This window comes from Pagrus pagrus, assembly GCF_965226575.1.
Source record: "Pagrus pagrus genome assembly, chromosome: 15".
Classification (NCBI taxonomy): Eukaryota; Metazoa; Chordata; class Actinopteri; order Spariformes; family Sparidae; genus Pagrus; species Pagrus pagrus.
The window spans coordinates 23,942,945-23,955,922 of NC_140199.1; the positions used below are offsets into that span (position 1 = coordinate 23,942,945).

Genomic DNA, 12,978 nt, shown 5'->3' on the forward strand with positions numbered 1-12,978 from the left:
AGTGTGTGAGTGTGTGTTGATACAGACTGAAGAGCAGCTTTGAATCTTCGCCTCGCTGTTGATTTGTTCCACTCCGCCCCACTTTCACCGGGTTGCTAGGCAACAGTAGTCAGGTGACTGTCTGCAGACAGAACATGGCTGACCTGTCAGAAGACCAATGAGGGAAAGGCCAAATTTAGCATAATCGATCTCATTTTTTACGTCGTTCCTGACCACACTTGATCGTCTTGGACAGCAGTTGACCGGAGGTATTCAAGGTAAGCATCGTGGCGCGTGCATTTATTGGACATCTCGGGTTACTCTGCGTTGCTTTGAACAGCTCGAGCTAACGTTGGTGTTGCTAGCTAAGTTGAGCTAGCTGCTAGCCAAACAGTCCCCGCTTTCTCTTCCAGAAGCCAAGTCCATTTGAATGTGAAAGCTAGCAGGAGGAAATGGCATTTATGCAACTTTATATGGACACAACAAGTGGTCTTCCGCAAATTTGTAACGTCGCTGCCACAGCCGAAAAGCTAGCTTCTTGTACCGCAAGTGTAGCAAAGGGAAACTACATTAGCCAAAAGGAAACATAACGTTAAAACTTGAAATGTAATTTATCTTGTGGTATTTTATTGACTCTCGGAAGCTGTGTCAGTATCTACACACACAAACACAACACAGTCGTCCCATGAGCAGGAAATCAAAGACGAAACACACTGAATTCATTGTGTCCACACATAGTTTTTGACAATAAGTCTGACTCCGTAGACAACATGGTAACATGACAAACATCCTGATAAACATCTTGATGAATCATCTTAGTGCTTGATTTATTTAACAGAGGGGCGATTTAAACCTTTGACCGGAAAAGAAGCAGATCACACAGTTGGTGGGAGGTATCATGGGTTATTTATTTGGCCTTGCTGATTGCCTTGGTTCTGTGGAGGAATGCCAAAGTCCTGTCACAGACCAGTCTGTGTTTACTTCTGTACGTTTTATGTCAGAGCACGAAACAGGTTGGCAACAATACGAGCCAAGACAAAGAATGATTTTAGGAGGAAGTAAATGCAGGATATCCAGAGGAAACTCTCTCTTTACCCCAGTCAGCACTACAGTTTATGGTTCAGGCTCTGGCTTTGTTTTGGACTTTCGTGTCTCAGCTGTTTATCTCAAACAGAAACTGGTTCAAATTTATAAATTAAAACCAATACATACGAAGAATAATTTTCTTTCTTTCCCCTGTATGATTTATTAATGATAAGTCTTCAAAAGTCCATCTGAAGCCCATCTGAATTATTGATTGCATTAAATACAACAAGTGCTCTGATTGCAGATGAGCGGGTTGCCGGAGGGAATGGCAAATGGCCCAAGCAGAAGTGATCACTTAGAGAACGACGCTCAGATTTGGGAGAGACCGTGGAGTCTTGAAGAGATGCGGCAAAGCAGCGCCAACTGGTCCTTGGCAGCTGACTCGGGCGTAAGTCTCTACCTTCTTACTAAGTTCTGAATTAGGCCAAGAAAACAGTAATTAACGATCATATTTTCTTGAACAGTCAGAAAAATGTAACATAAGTCTGAGTAGTTGAGGTGATTGGGAAACATGTTCTGCGTTGGTGTAGTGAAACTAACTCTGCAACTGTTGGTGTCCTCATAACCGTCGTGGGGTTTTTTTCTTCACAGCTCTTCCTGTTCCTCCAAGACTTCTCCCAGAGAATGCTGTCAAAGACTCATGAGATTGAAAAGCAGCTGGACAGTCTGATCAGTGACACCAAGGCCACAGACAGCTGCTTGCACTCTGTCTTCAACGACTTTCTCATGCTTTCCAATACACAGTTCATAGAAAATGTAATGTATATAATTGAAACTGTTTGGGTCTACTGCTGCAGGCCTGCATGTTTGGTGAACATAATGTAATCTATTTAGTCACAAAAAGGTCTTTTACTTTGTGTCCTGTTACAGAGAGTGTATGATGAGGAGGTAGAGGAGGCTATCCCCAAGAGTGATGCATTGGAGAAACAGCCTGAGCAGGTATAAAGAATTCATCCTTCCTGCTCCTGATGTTCACAACACTTACCTGCCAGTAAAATACTGAGTAATGCTTTTCAGTATTATTATTTGACGATAATATGGCTGCAGTCCATGTATTGTCCAGTGAAAGTAATTCATGTTTTCCCATAAGGAGAAAACGCGAGAGCAGAAAGAGGCAGAGTTGATCCCCAAGATGCAGGAAGCTGTGAACTACGGTCTGAGAGTGCTGGAGTCCGCCTTTGAACATCTGGACATCAAAGCAGGAAACTCTGACTCGGAGGATGAGGAGGTCACAGACAGAGTGGAGGCCATCCTGGAGCCCAAGGCGAGCCCTTAATCATGAAGCAGAAATGCTGCAATTACTGCAGAAATGCAGGTCATAATGCACATTTATATTAATGTACTTAAACCTGCGGGTCTGTTTTTGCTCTTGTGTTTCAGGATCTTTATGTGGACAGGCCGCTTCCTTATCTGATTGGCTCCCAGGCCTTCATGGAACAAGAGGATGTTGGACTTGGTGACCTCTCAAGTGACGGTAAAAAAACTCACAGTCGCTTCTTCAGGCGATCGTACATTGTGGTGCTTATTTTCCTCATGTATGTGTCTTTCCAGAAATGTCCGTGGACAGTGACAGAGACAGCGTAATTGAGAGTGAAGATGGCAAAGAAGCTGTTGTAAGACATTTTTTACCTTCTCTGTCAGCATTTATCAAGGTTTTTAATTTTGTACCTTACACAAAAAAATGAACACCTTACTCCACTGATTTATTTAACAGCATTCAGATGAGGACTTTGATCAGGAAGAGGAAGAAGGTCACAATAATATTAAGAAGGTAAGCTGGCTGCCTCTTATTTCCCCTTTTAGAGAAGTGAACATATAAAAGATGACTTGGTAGAAGATTGTCCTTGTATTGTTGAATAAATGGTAACAGAAAAATTGAGCTTCAAAATTTTTTTTTGTTCTCCTCCCATGCTCACCTAGAAGTCATCCATGTTGAGTTATGAGGATGATGAAGAAGAGGAGGATGAGGATTCTGACATATTTGGAGAATCGGACAGGGACGATGACGACGATGACGCAAAGGTATGCCTGTTAAAACTTTGCTTAAACAGTTATGAGATGTCTGTGAATGGATCATTTTTGACCTCAGTCTGAAGTCATTCAAGGGAACTTTGATGTCATTCCTCTTTATAGTTGTTTGCATGTCACATTCAGAACACAGGCCAGTCGTCGTTCGCCGATGAGCTGGCAGCCCGAATCAAAGGCGAGCCAGTTAACAAACCAGAAGGAGATCGGGCATGTAAGTCACTGTCATTATCAACCAACTGGTAATATGTCATCTCACTCTTTTTGTTTCTCTCACTCTTCTTATTTAATTTAATGAAAAGACAACATCAGCGTTTATGTTTGAGTAGGGCTGCTACTTAAATATTTTCATTGTAGATTAATCTGTTGGTTATTTTCTCGATTAATCATTTGCTGTTTAGTAGATTGATGTTTTTTTTTGTTTCTTAAAGCCCAAGATGACTTTCTCAAGTGTTTTGTTCTGTCCACAACCCAAAGATACTCAGTTTACTGTCGGAGAGGAGTAGAGAAACCAGAAAATATTCATATTTAAGTTACTGGAATCAAAGAACTCATCAATTTATAGTTGTAGCCCTACTTTTGAGATTGAAGTAATGAGTGCCATCGTTGCATGTGCATGCTCATGAATTTTGTGTTTCTACCATGTCATGTCTCGGAAGCATTGGCATCTAAGAAGAAAAGTAAAAGCAGAAAAGAACCAAAGCCTGCAAAGCCACAGGGTAGGACTTTCATTCATCATCATTTGTGTTTAATTTTGCATTAGTGATTTCCACAGCAGGCCCATTATCCCAGTATGCTGCTTAATAATACGTTTTTTAAACACTGTACCAGCTGCTGAAGAGGACAGCGATGACATGTTTAAGCCACCAAAGATGGATGACGACGACTTCTCCCCATTTGGAGGGAAAAGTGGCCTCTTCAGTGGAGGGAGAGGGCTGTTTGACGACGATGACGAGGTATATTTAAAAAAGCGATTTTTAGAGCTCTTTCGTATTCAGTCCATTTCCACGTTATATAAACTATGGGCTGCGGCCAGAATTTGATTTGTGCTTTATTACATTATACCTCTCAGGGTGATCTTTTCTCTGAGGCACCAAAACCTTCTGTGTCAGAAGAGAAAAAGGTGCAGAATGAAGGCGTGAAAAGCACAGCTCAAGCTGCAGGTAAGGTCAACAAAGATGTAAAGATAAGATGGGAACAGACACACAGAAAAAAAACCTGGCCAGCAGATTGCCACATAACTTTTCTTTTCCATCCAAGAATCTGACAAACCTGGAAAGAAGATTCCGGCGGGTGCCATTTCAATATTCCCAGGTAGTCGCATTTACTTGTATGACAGCTAATATTACTAATTTGTCTGCATTATCATCTGCAGCCAAACCAAAATCACGTTCTCTCCACAGATAACCTGTTCGCTTCGGGGAACGACTCTGATTCAGTGGAGAGCAAAGAGAACGGAACTCCAGCTGCCCCCAAACAGGTTCCTTCAGGAGCTGGTGTTGGTGCAGGAGGAGGAGGAGCAGGAGGAGGTGGGCTGTTTGATGATGAGGATGAAGAGGATGACTTCTTCGGTGGCAAAAGCCTGACAAAGTCTGACTCTGGTAAGTGTGTGAGAATTGCTCTTCAGTTCAACAGTCCCAAATGGGATCTTCACCCCTTAAACCACTGTGTTTTTTTCCCTTCTCTTACAGCTGGACAGGGGAAACCCAAACCCAAGAAAGCTATAGACCTATTTGAGGATGATGATGAAGATGGTGATATATTCAGTGAGAAGTTCGGTGCACCTGCTCAGAGTAAGAAGGAGGTAGCGGAAGAGCAGGTTAAACAACCTGAGAAAAAGGTAAAGATCATCATGCAGGTCTGGTTGAACATGGTGTCACACAGTTGGGCTGCACAATTAATCAAAATCACAATATTACCAGGTGTAATTGCAGAAGCTTGTGTTTAAAATGTATCAGCAAAATGTTTGACAAAACAGCATTATAATTAAGTGCTGTAGAGCTGCAGAGAAATTAAGTTTGGTACAGAACCAAAGTCACGTCATCATGATTGTAATAGTATTTTCACTGAGAATGAAAATGATAATTCCTCACTTGTCTTAGATCATATCACTGTTTTAATATCTGGCAAAATAGTAGCAATGTGATTTTTTATTTTTATTTTTATTTTTGTAACCATATCCTGCAGCTGCAGCTCACAGTGTTAATGGCTGTATGAATTGCATATTCTTTTGGTATATCTCTGTGGCATTTTTTGGCCTGTGTTTTTTGGACAACAAATTCTTTGTTGTCTTCAGATGCCGGCAGGGGCCATCTCCATGTTTGGTCCTGGGACTAAAAGCTTGCTCAGTGAGGGCCTGAAAAAACGTCATCCGTCTACCAGCGAGGAGTCTGAGAAATCTGAGGAGGTCTGAATAGATCATTGTATAACACTAGAGTCCCGATAAAATCGAATTTGGTGTGTTTTCACATGCAAAATGGCAGGATTTCAACCAACAATTGGGCCTCAATAACCACAGTGTGTGCACTGTCAAATGTTTTACACCATTAGCAAATGCCAGCTCCTACAGTGACTCACAAGTTCATTTATTAGGCACGGAATCCATTAAATGGAGTGACCTAGTTGTAGTCAGTGTGTTGTTGTTTGCTCAGAGTGTTCAAGTGCAGTCTGAGAAAAGAACAACTTTGATTTTGTTTGGAGCACACTGCTGGCCTAAAAGTGAAGTTAGAATGAAGAAAACTGTTAACATAAAACTAAATTTTATCTTCATGCTGTGCATTTCAGAATGGGCCTGCTCCAGATGTGGGGAAGGCTGCTGTCAAGCAGACTCAGAAACCCCAGACCAGAGGCCTCTTCTCTGATGATGAAGACACACAGGTAATGCCCTCACATTCACTGGAAACAAAGTGACAACAGCAATATTACATTTGAATTACATTTGATATCTGTTTGCCTTCCACAGGTATTTCCAACCATCACCAAGAGCCAGTCTAAGCCTGAACCTACAAGCCAGAGCAACACCAGCAAGGCATTGTCATTATTTGACGATGAGGAAGAAGAGGTGAAAACAGTCAACTAATATTTTTACACACGTGGACAAATCTGAATTAGGTCAAGATAGGTCATCTGCTGTGAGTACTGTAAAATAATCTGGTTCTTCACTTTGCAGGATTTGTTTGCATCTGCAGCTAAATCTAAACCAAAACCTAATCAAGCTAAAGCCTCTACACCACAGCCCAGCAAGGCCCCGTCCAGCTCCCTCTTCAGCGATGATGAGGTACAAGAATACAAGTACAATACAACAATACAATACAGTACATACAAGTAATATTTCACTGCTGCATAATGGAACATTCGATATGATGCATTGCTTTCCTGAATATTTGGATGACAGGACCAGTGGATGAGCTCTCAAAGTAGTGCAGGGAAGTCAGAGGTCAAGACAGGAGGGATGAAGCCCAGTGCTAGCGCCCCCTCCAGTCTCCCCAGTGCCAAAACATCTCACAAAGGCAGCCTCTTTGAAAACGAAGACGAGGATGACCTGTTTGCTCCAACGAAAGACTCAAGGTATTTACGCTTGCAAGGATTTTATTATGATAAAATGATAATCCTGCTCACTGTAATAATTGTACAATATATGATAAATAGAATCCCTTCCATCATACTTTACAGAAACTCTTTATCTGCCAGGAATTCTTATCTATCCTTTTGTTCAATCCCTCTTCCCATAGTCAGAAGAAGCCTCAGAGAGTTGCTCTCTTGTTTGAAGACGAGGATGATGATGATAAAGGATCCCTTTTTGGCATCAAACCTGCTGTCAACACAAACACTACAGCCCCGGCTGCTAAAGTGAGTGCAGTGCCATAACTTTTTTTTTCTCATGAAAGACGATCTTGTTTTTGAAGTTCGCCTCCAGTCAGCTGTACGAAGTCCAAGAATTTTCTCAGCCCCCAGAGGATCGTTTACATCCTTCAAACAGAAAACACCCAATTAAAATATCACGTTGGCTGTATAAGTTTGTCACACAGTAATAATATTTAGGATTAAATTCTGTAATTATTAAGTCATTACTGCATTTAATTAGCATCATCTCCTAGAGATTCAGTTCTTTTAAATACCTGTATTCTCCAGACACCTGCTGCAGCCTCTCCGTCGTCCTCCCTGTTTGAGGAATCAGAGGAGGTTGCAGTTTCAAGGACAGCAGCAGAGGACAAGCCTTCAGAACAGGAGAAGCCAGCAGCCAAGGCCCCGGAACCACTCTCATCATCGCCATTGCCAGAGAGCAACGAAAGTAAAAAGAAGCCGGTTGGAGCGGTCAGTCTTTTCGGAGGCATCGACGTTCTTGCCAAAAAGCAGACAAAGAGCCCGTTGGATGAAGTTAACAATGATGACGGCTTCCTCTCTAAAGACAGCCCACCACCCATTGTTAAGAAGGAGGAGAAGAAGGAGGAGAAAGTCAAAACAAACACTGTTAGTCTATTTGATAATGAGGAGGAAGATGAGGCTGATTGGAATGAACCGATATTCACGCCCAGTAAACCCACAGCAAGAAACGCACTAAAGGTTTGTGTGATTTACAGCAAACATAAGACCGTAGAGGTGTGCCATTTTTCCTGCAGTCATTACAATGTTTTGTTGTTTTTTACAGCCTGCAGAGGAGCGACCACAAGCAAAGAGCACAGGTGTGTTCCAGGATGAGGAGCTGCTGTTCAGTCAGACGCAGCAGAAGGACAACGATCCAGATGTTGACCTCTTCGCCACCTCAGGGAAAGCTGCGGTTAGTATATTTAATATACTTATCTCTTTGTATTTCTGTTTTTTTTCCTCACTTGATGCTAAAGACGCATGACTGTCCTTTTAGAGCCCAGTGAAGCCGGCAGCACAAAGTCTGTTTGCAGATGATGACGAGGATGACCTCTTCAGCTCCATCAAGCCAAAACCTCCTCCTCCGGTAGACTTTATTTTTTTTAATGATTAGAATCATACTGGATTCCTGCCTTCTTTGCATCATATAACTGAACTCCCCAAATTGTAGATCGGTGGGAGAACTTTCATCTCCATCATGTTTTTCTTGTCATTTTCAATCACAGAAAGTAGCAGAGAAACCAAGTAAACCTGATGACACAGCACCGCTGGCAAGTCCAGAATCTGTATCAGAGATTCAGGTGAGTCTACTGTAAGCATATGTAAAAATGATGATATTATGGGCTGTTTTATTTCTTTCAACAACGAACACACAAGCCTGTGTGGCCATGCGGTTTTGATTTAGGGTTTGTTTTTGTTTGTACTGGTACTGTACCTGTTATTTTAAATACTTTTTGATATGGTGTGATGGATACATCTGCCTTGTAATTTACAGGCTGTTGTATGGAGTGTTAACGACTCTCCAGATACACAGTTCGATTCATAACAGGTAAAAATTGGGTTTCATTAAATAAGCTACAATTTGGAATAGAAAGATCACTCTGGAATACTACGAACATGGACTAACTTATTATCTTCACTTCGATTAAGAAACAAAAATAAGTAAACTCCTCTCTACATATTAAGTTCATTTTAAGTGGAGCAAATAATCTTTGAAAAATTGGATTTGAATAGAGTGTGACACATTGCTTGTAATTTACGAGCAGCCCCTGAACGCACCATGTAGAGAAGCAGGCAGCTGTTTACAGTCTGATGAATCTTGAGTTTTAGAGTTGAGAACGGAGTCTGGTTTGAGGGGAAGATGGCTTTTCTCTTCCTCTTTTTTTTGCTTTTGTCCTTTCGGGGACAGTTACAGTAAATTAGACTTCTCTGACACTTGCATGTATAAAAGAGATGAGGTTGTGACGCAGCACTGGCTGCAGGTTGGTGCTCAAGACCATGAATATTTGTTTCACAGTTTTTTTTAATCGTTATGTCTCAAGTTGAAAGATGGTGCTGTTTCTCGATTACCACAAGTGCTGCCTTCATTGGATTAAACTCTGAACCTGCTGTAATCTGACCACACAGAAACCTGCAGTGAAGAGTCCTGTAAAACCTAAAGATTCCTCATCAAGGATTGGGAAACTTCAAGTAATATTTTTGTTTTTTATCAAATCAAATGTCTTCATTCCTGACATTTCACTCTGATTTCCTCCTGAGGAAAGACTTTTCTATTCCCACTTACATATTGTCTCTCTCAAGGTGTCTTCCATCTGGGCTTTTTTCATATTCCAACTTCAAAGCTTGGCTACGATACAACAGCATGACTCCAGAGACGAAGATCGTTTCTGTTTTGATTTGATTTTGATGAACTAGAAGAATTTGCTCGCTCTTTCTGTCAGTTTCAAAAGATGTTACTGCATCCTGCTCTTGCCTCATTTCCATCTACAGTCCTGGTTTCTCATTTTCCTCTGATTGATCTGCTGCTTGGTACCTCTCTGAGAAACTTCATGAACTGAGAGTTGCTGTAAATGTGTAGTTTTGAGGTGACCAATAGCAGAATGTTTGTTGGAACAGTTCTCAGGGTCCATGGTGCTGTTTTTGCCTCAATAAATGATTGTATTGTTGCATCTGATCTTATATTCAGGCCAATCTGATGATCAACCCTGCTGCGTTGCTCCCTGGTGCTGTCCCCAGTCTACCAGGGGCCGTTACTTCACTACCTGGCATGGCCCCCAGTTCCTCCTCTGGGGTTTCTAGTGCCAGCTTGAGCCCCAGCCCCGCCACAACACCTTTAGGAGCCCAGGCAGACCGTGAGGAAGGAGTGAGCTTCGACTCCCCAGTCCAGGTTACGACACTTCAGAGCGCACACAAGGTGAGTTTTATATTCCTGAAGTGTTATGTCTGTTGTCTAGACGTCTTTTTAGTAGCCTTTCCTTCAGTTGGACTTCTAATGTGATATTGTGAGTGCGAATCTTCTGTCATGCAGAGTCGTGCCAAAGTCTCTGCACAGCGGAGACCCCAGTCCAGAGCAGCAAGGCAGCAAGCAGCCCAAAGATCTACAGCAGATGAAGCAGATACCGCAGGTGGAGATCGTCCTGGGCCAAACCGCAGTCTGTCTGGTTTAGTCTTACCTCCAACGGATAAATCCAGCCAGGCACGTGCCAGTCCGACACTACCTAGCTTAGCTGCACCCACAGCCCTGCCCGCCTCCTCACCCTCTCAGTCTTCTGTCCCTGAAACCTCCTCCAGACCCTCTGTACTGACACTGCCAGTATCCACAACCGCTAGAAAGAAAGACTCTAGTAAAGACAGCAGCAAGGTGCTGCCGTCTCCTGATGAGGAGGACCTCTTCGGCTCCGATAGTTTTTTTGGGGCCACCTCAGTCACTAACACACCCTCCAGCAAACAAACTACCAAGACTACACAACCTCAGGCCAGTAGCGATGTGGGACAGAAGAAAGACAAAAGCACACTCCCATCCATTTTTGACGGCAACACTGACGACCTTTTCCAAAAGGTCAAGCCAAGGTCAACCACTAAGAAACCCAAGGCCTCGTCCTTTTTGGAAGAAGACGATGACGACGAGGACATCTTTGGCGTGAGCAACAGTTCCACTCCCTCGTCCACAAGTAGTAAAGAAATCAAGAACAGCTCCTCAAAGCAGGACATCTTCCAGGTACCTTTTTATTTTACATTGATAATTTTACATTTTACATTGGTAATAGAGTGCTGCAGGGATGAGTCCTTAAGCCAGGAAATTAATGTGCAATTTTGTGCTTTCTGTTCCCTTTGAGCTCCCAGGAACAGAACCAGACTTTGAAGCCAATTTGATAGAGTGACCAAACCGTGTAATTACAACATCACACAGTACAATACACTGGGGCCCAAGAAGACTTTTTCCCATAAGCTTACATTGTGAAAGAAGCAGCTGCAAAACGCTGGCTACTTTTTTTTTAGCATCATAACCCCCGCAAAATAACTAGCTTCATTCTCACAATTTGAGCCATTTTGTCAGAAAACATTTGGAAAGTCTTGAAGAACGGCACCATGAAATTGATTTATTCCCATTCAAGTTAGCGGAGAGCTAAATTGGAAGTTCGGCTTGTGGCCGCGCTAGTGAACATGCTCTGTGGGCTGCACAGTTTTACACCAAGGAAGTCGAATTTTTTTAGGCTTCATGTGCCACTGAGCAGCTATCATAGGAATTAAGGAATTTTTGTTATATGACATAAAATGTGTCAACAAATATGCACTTGTGAATTTTAAATGAGACTCCAGAGATTGTTGGGGACATTAAACGTCATCAAACCGAAAACAGGAAAGCTATCTTCTCGCCTGTCCACCTTTACAGGCGGACTTTACTTGCAAACTATTCTAACTCAAACTGTCAACCTGTCGATTTATCAATTTATAGTAAAGTGTGTATGTGGTATAGTGTAGTATGAAGCTTAATGGTGATAACCTTGAAGTCATGCGACTGTGCTGTCATGTATCAGTCACGTATCACTGTCAACTTTTTATTTCTGAAATTCCATTTATGCTTCAAAAATCGCAACAGTGGTGTACTTTTCTGGAGATTATTTTACTGAACAAAACGCACAAGTATCAACTTTTGTTTGCCAAATAACTTATTTTTTGCAATAATGAAAACTACACTGTAAATATCCTATTGGCTTTTTGTTGAGGGAACCAGGATGATCCTTACTTCTGGGTTGGCCTACAAAAATCTATCATCCCTGCAGCACTCTACACTGTCAAGGTTTTCTGTGCTTTAATTTCTTTGCTTACCAGCTGACTTTCTTTGTTCTCAGGATGAAGTAGCCACTGTGCCTAAAGTTCACAAGAAGCACAAAGAGAAGACCATTGATGCCAGCTTGTTCGATGACAACATAGACATTTTTGCTGACCTGACGGACACTTTAAAGCCAAAACACAAGTCCAAGACGAAGGGAGAGACCAAGTCGATATTTGACGACGACATGGGTAAGCAAGAATAAAACCTGTGCAGACATATATGGATTGTAATTTAATTTAATTAATTTAATTTTTTTTAAAAATGGCATATTTAACCAAATATTGTTTCTATCTCTCTGCTCTTTGAAGATGACATCTTCTCCTCAAGCACAGTAAAACCGGTGACGAAGGCTCCCCATAAATCAAAGAAAACGCCGCCGTCTCAAGAGACCAGTACAGCCACGGATTCAAGCAACATATTTGATGATCCACTAAACGCTCTTGGTGGGAACTGAACTGTTGTTTCTGAGTAGCCAGATTTGTACAATTGTGGATGAATTCTTTTTGCCATTTGGATCGCTGAAAGATTGGAGATCGGAAACACTGTTGATAGAGTATTTATTCATATGAATTCATATAAATACTGTGGCTTATTTTTGTCAGATAAAGTCTTAAATGAAAAATGATTCCACTCATCTTCTGAACATCACTTCCAAAATCATCTTGGCATCAGATCATATTATGTAACAGTTATTATTATATACTGTTGATCTTTATTATACATGATAGCACTTTATAAGCATACCATATGCTTAGCCTCAAAGCCTGCAGAAATTAACAGTAAATTGTTTTGTTTGTTTTGAAGATGTTTATCCTTCTGGCTTTTCTATGTTGAGATTTCATGTCTTTGTGCCATATCTTGGTTATGAGAATTCAATGTGTTTACTGACTGTCTTAGGCATTTAGACAAGTTTTTATTAATGAGAAATTCATCAGTTTCTTAACTTTGGCTGTGATGAAAAAGGAAGTTCATTTTTAGTAACTAAAAAGAAACATATTTTATGCTATCTGAAATGTGCTTATGTGTGATTATTTCCAATTCACTTGTTTTCATGCGTCTGTCTAGACAAATATTGATCGGTGTCTGATATGAGCAGGAAGCTCATTCCAAAAAAGGGGAACTTGAGCATGTCTGTTTCATTTTTGGATGATTAAGGTTGAATTCTTTCGCTGAGGTCAGTTTTATTA

General features: G+C 41.5%; 1 protein-coding gene across 3 annotated transcripts; it reads left to right on the top strand.

Moving 5' to 3' along the window:
- The first annotated feature begins 101 nt into the window (after window positions 1-101).
- Window positions 102-12,797, top strand: washc2c (WASH complex subunit 2C). 3 transcript variants are annotated; one of them, XM_084374700.1, is made up of 31 exons: window positions 102-257; window positions 1,310-1,453; window positions 1,657-1,821; window positions 1,936-2,004; window positions 2,156-2,329; window positions 2,446-2,539; window positions 2,617-2,678; window positions 2,780-2,836; window positions 2,986-3,087; window positions 3,199-3,304; window positions 3,750-3,809; window positions 3,922-4,046; window positions 4,163-4,253; window positions 4,351-4,404; window positions 4,494-4,691; window positions 4,782-4,930; window positions 5,387-5,497; window positions 5,875-5,967; window positions 6,053-6,151; window positions 6,260-6,367; window positions 6,485-6,657; window positions 6,822-6,939; window positions 7,222-7,653; window positions 7,739-7,867; window positions 7,952-8,041; window positions 8,181-8,255; window positions 9,082-9,144; window positions 9,641-9,868; window positions 9,983-10,672; window positions 11,808-11,979; window positions 12,100-12,797. In XM_084374700.1, exons 2-31 carry the CDS (start codon window positions 1,310-1,312, stop codon window positions 12,243-12,245), a joined length of 4,377 nt encoding a protein of 1,458 aa, XP_084230826.1. In that variant the 5' UTR covers window positions 102-257; the 3' UTR covers window positions 12,246-12,797. The 3 variants fall into 3 exon arrangements, with proteins under 3 accessions (XP_084230826.1, XP_084230827.1, XP_084230828.1); XM_084374701.1 differs by having other exon boundaries at window positions 3,220-3,304; XM_084374702.1 differs by lacking the exon at window positions 9,082-9,144.
- Window positions 12,798-12,978: the final 181 nt, after the last annotated feature.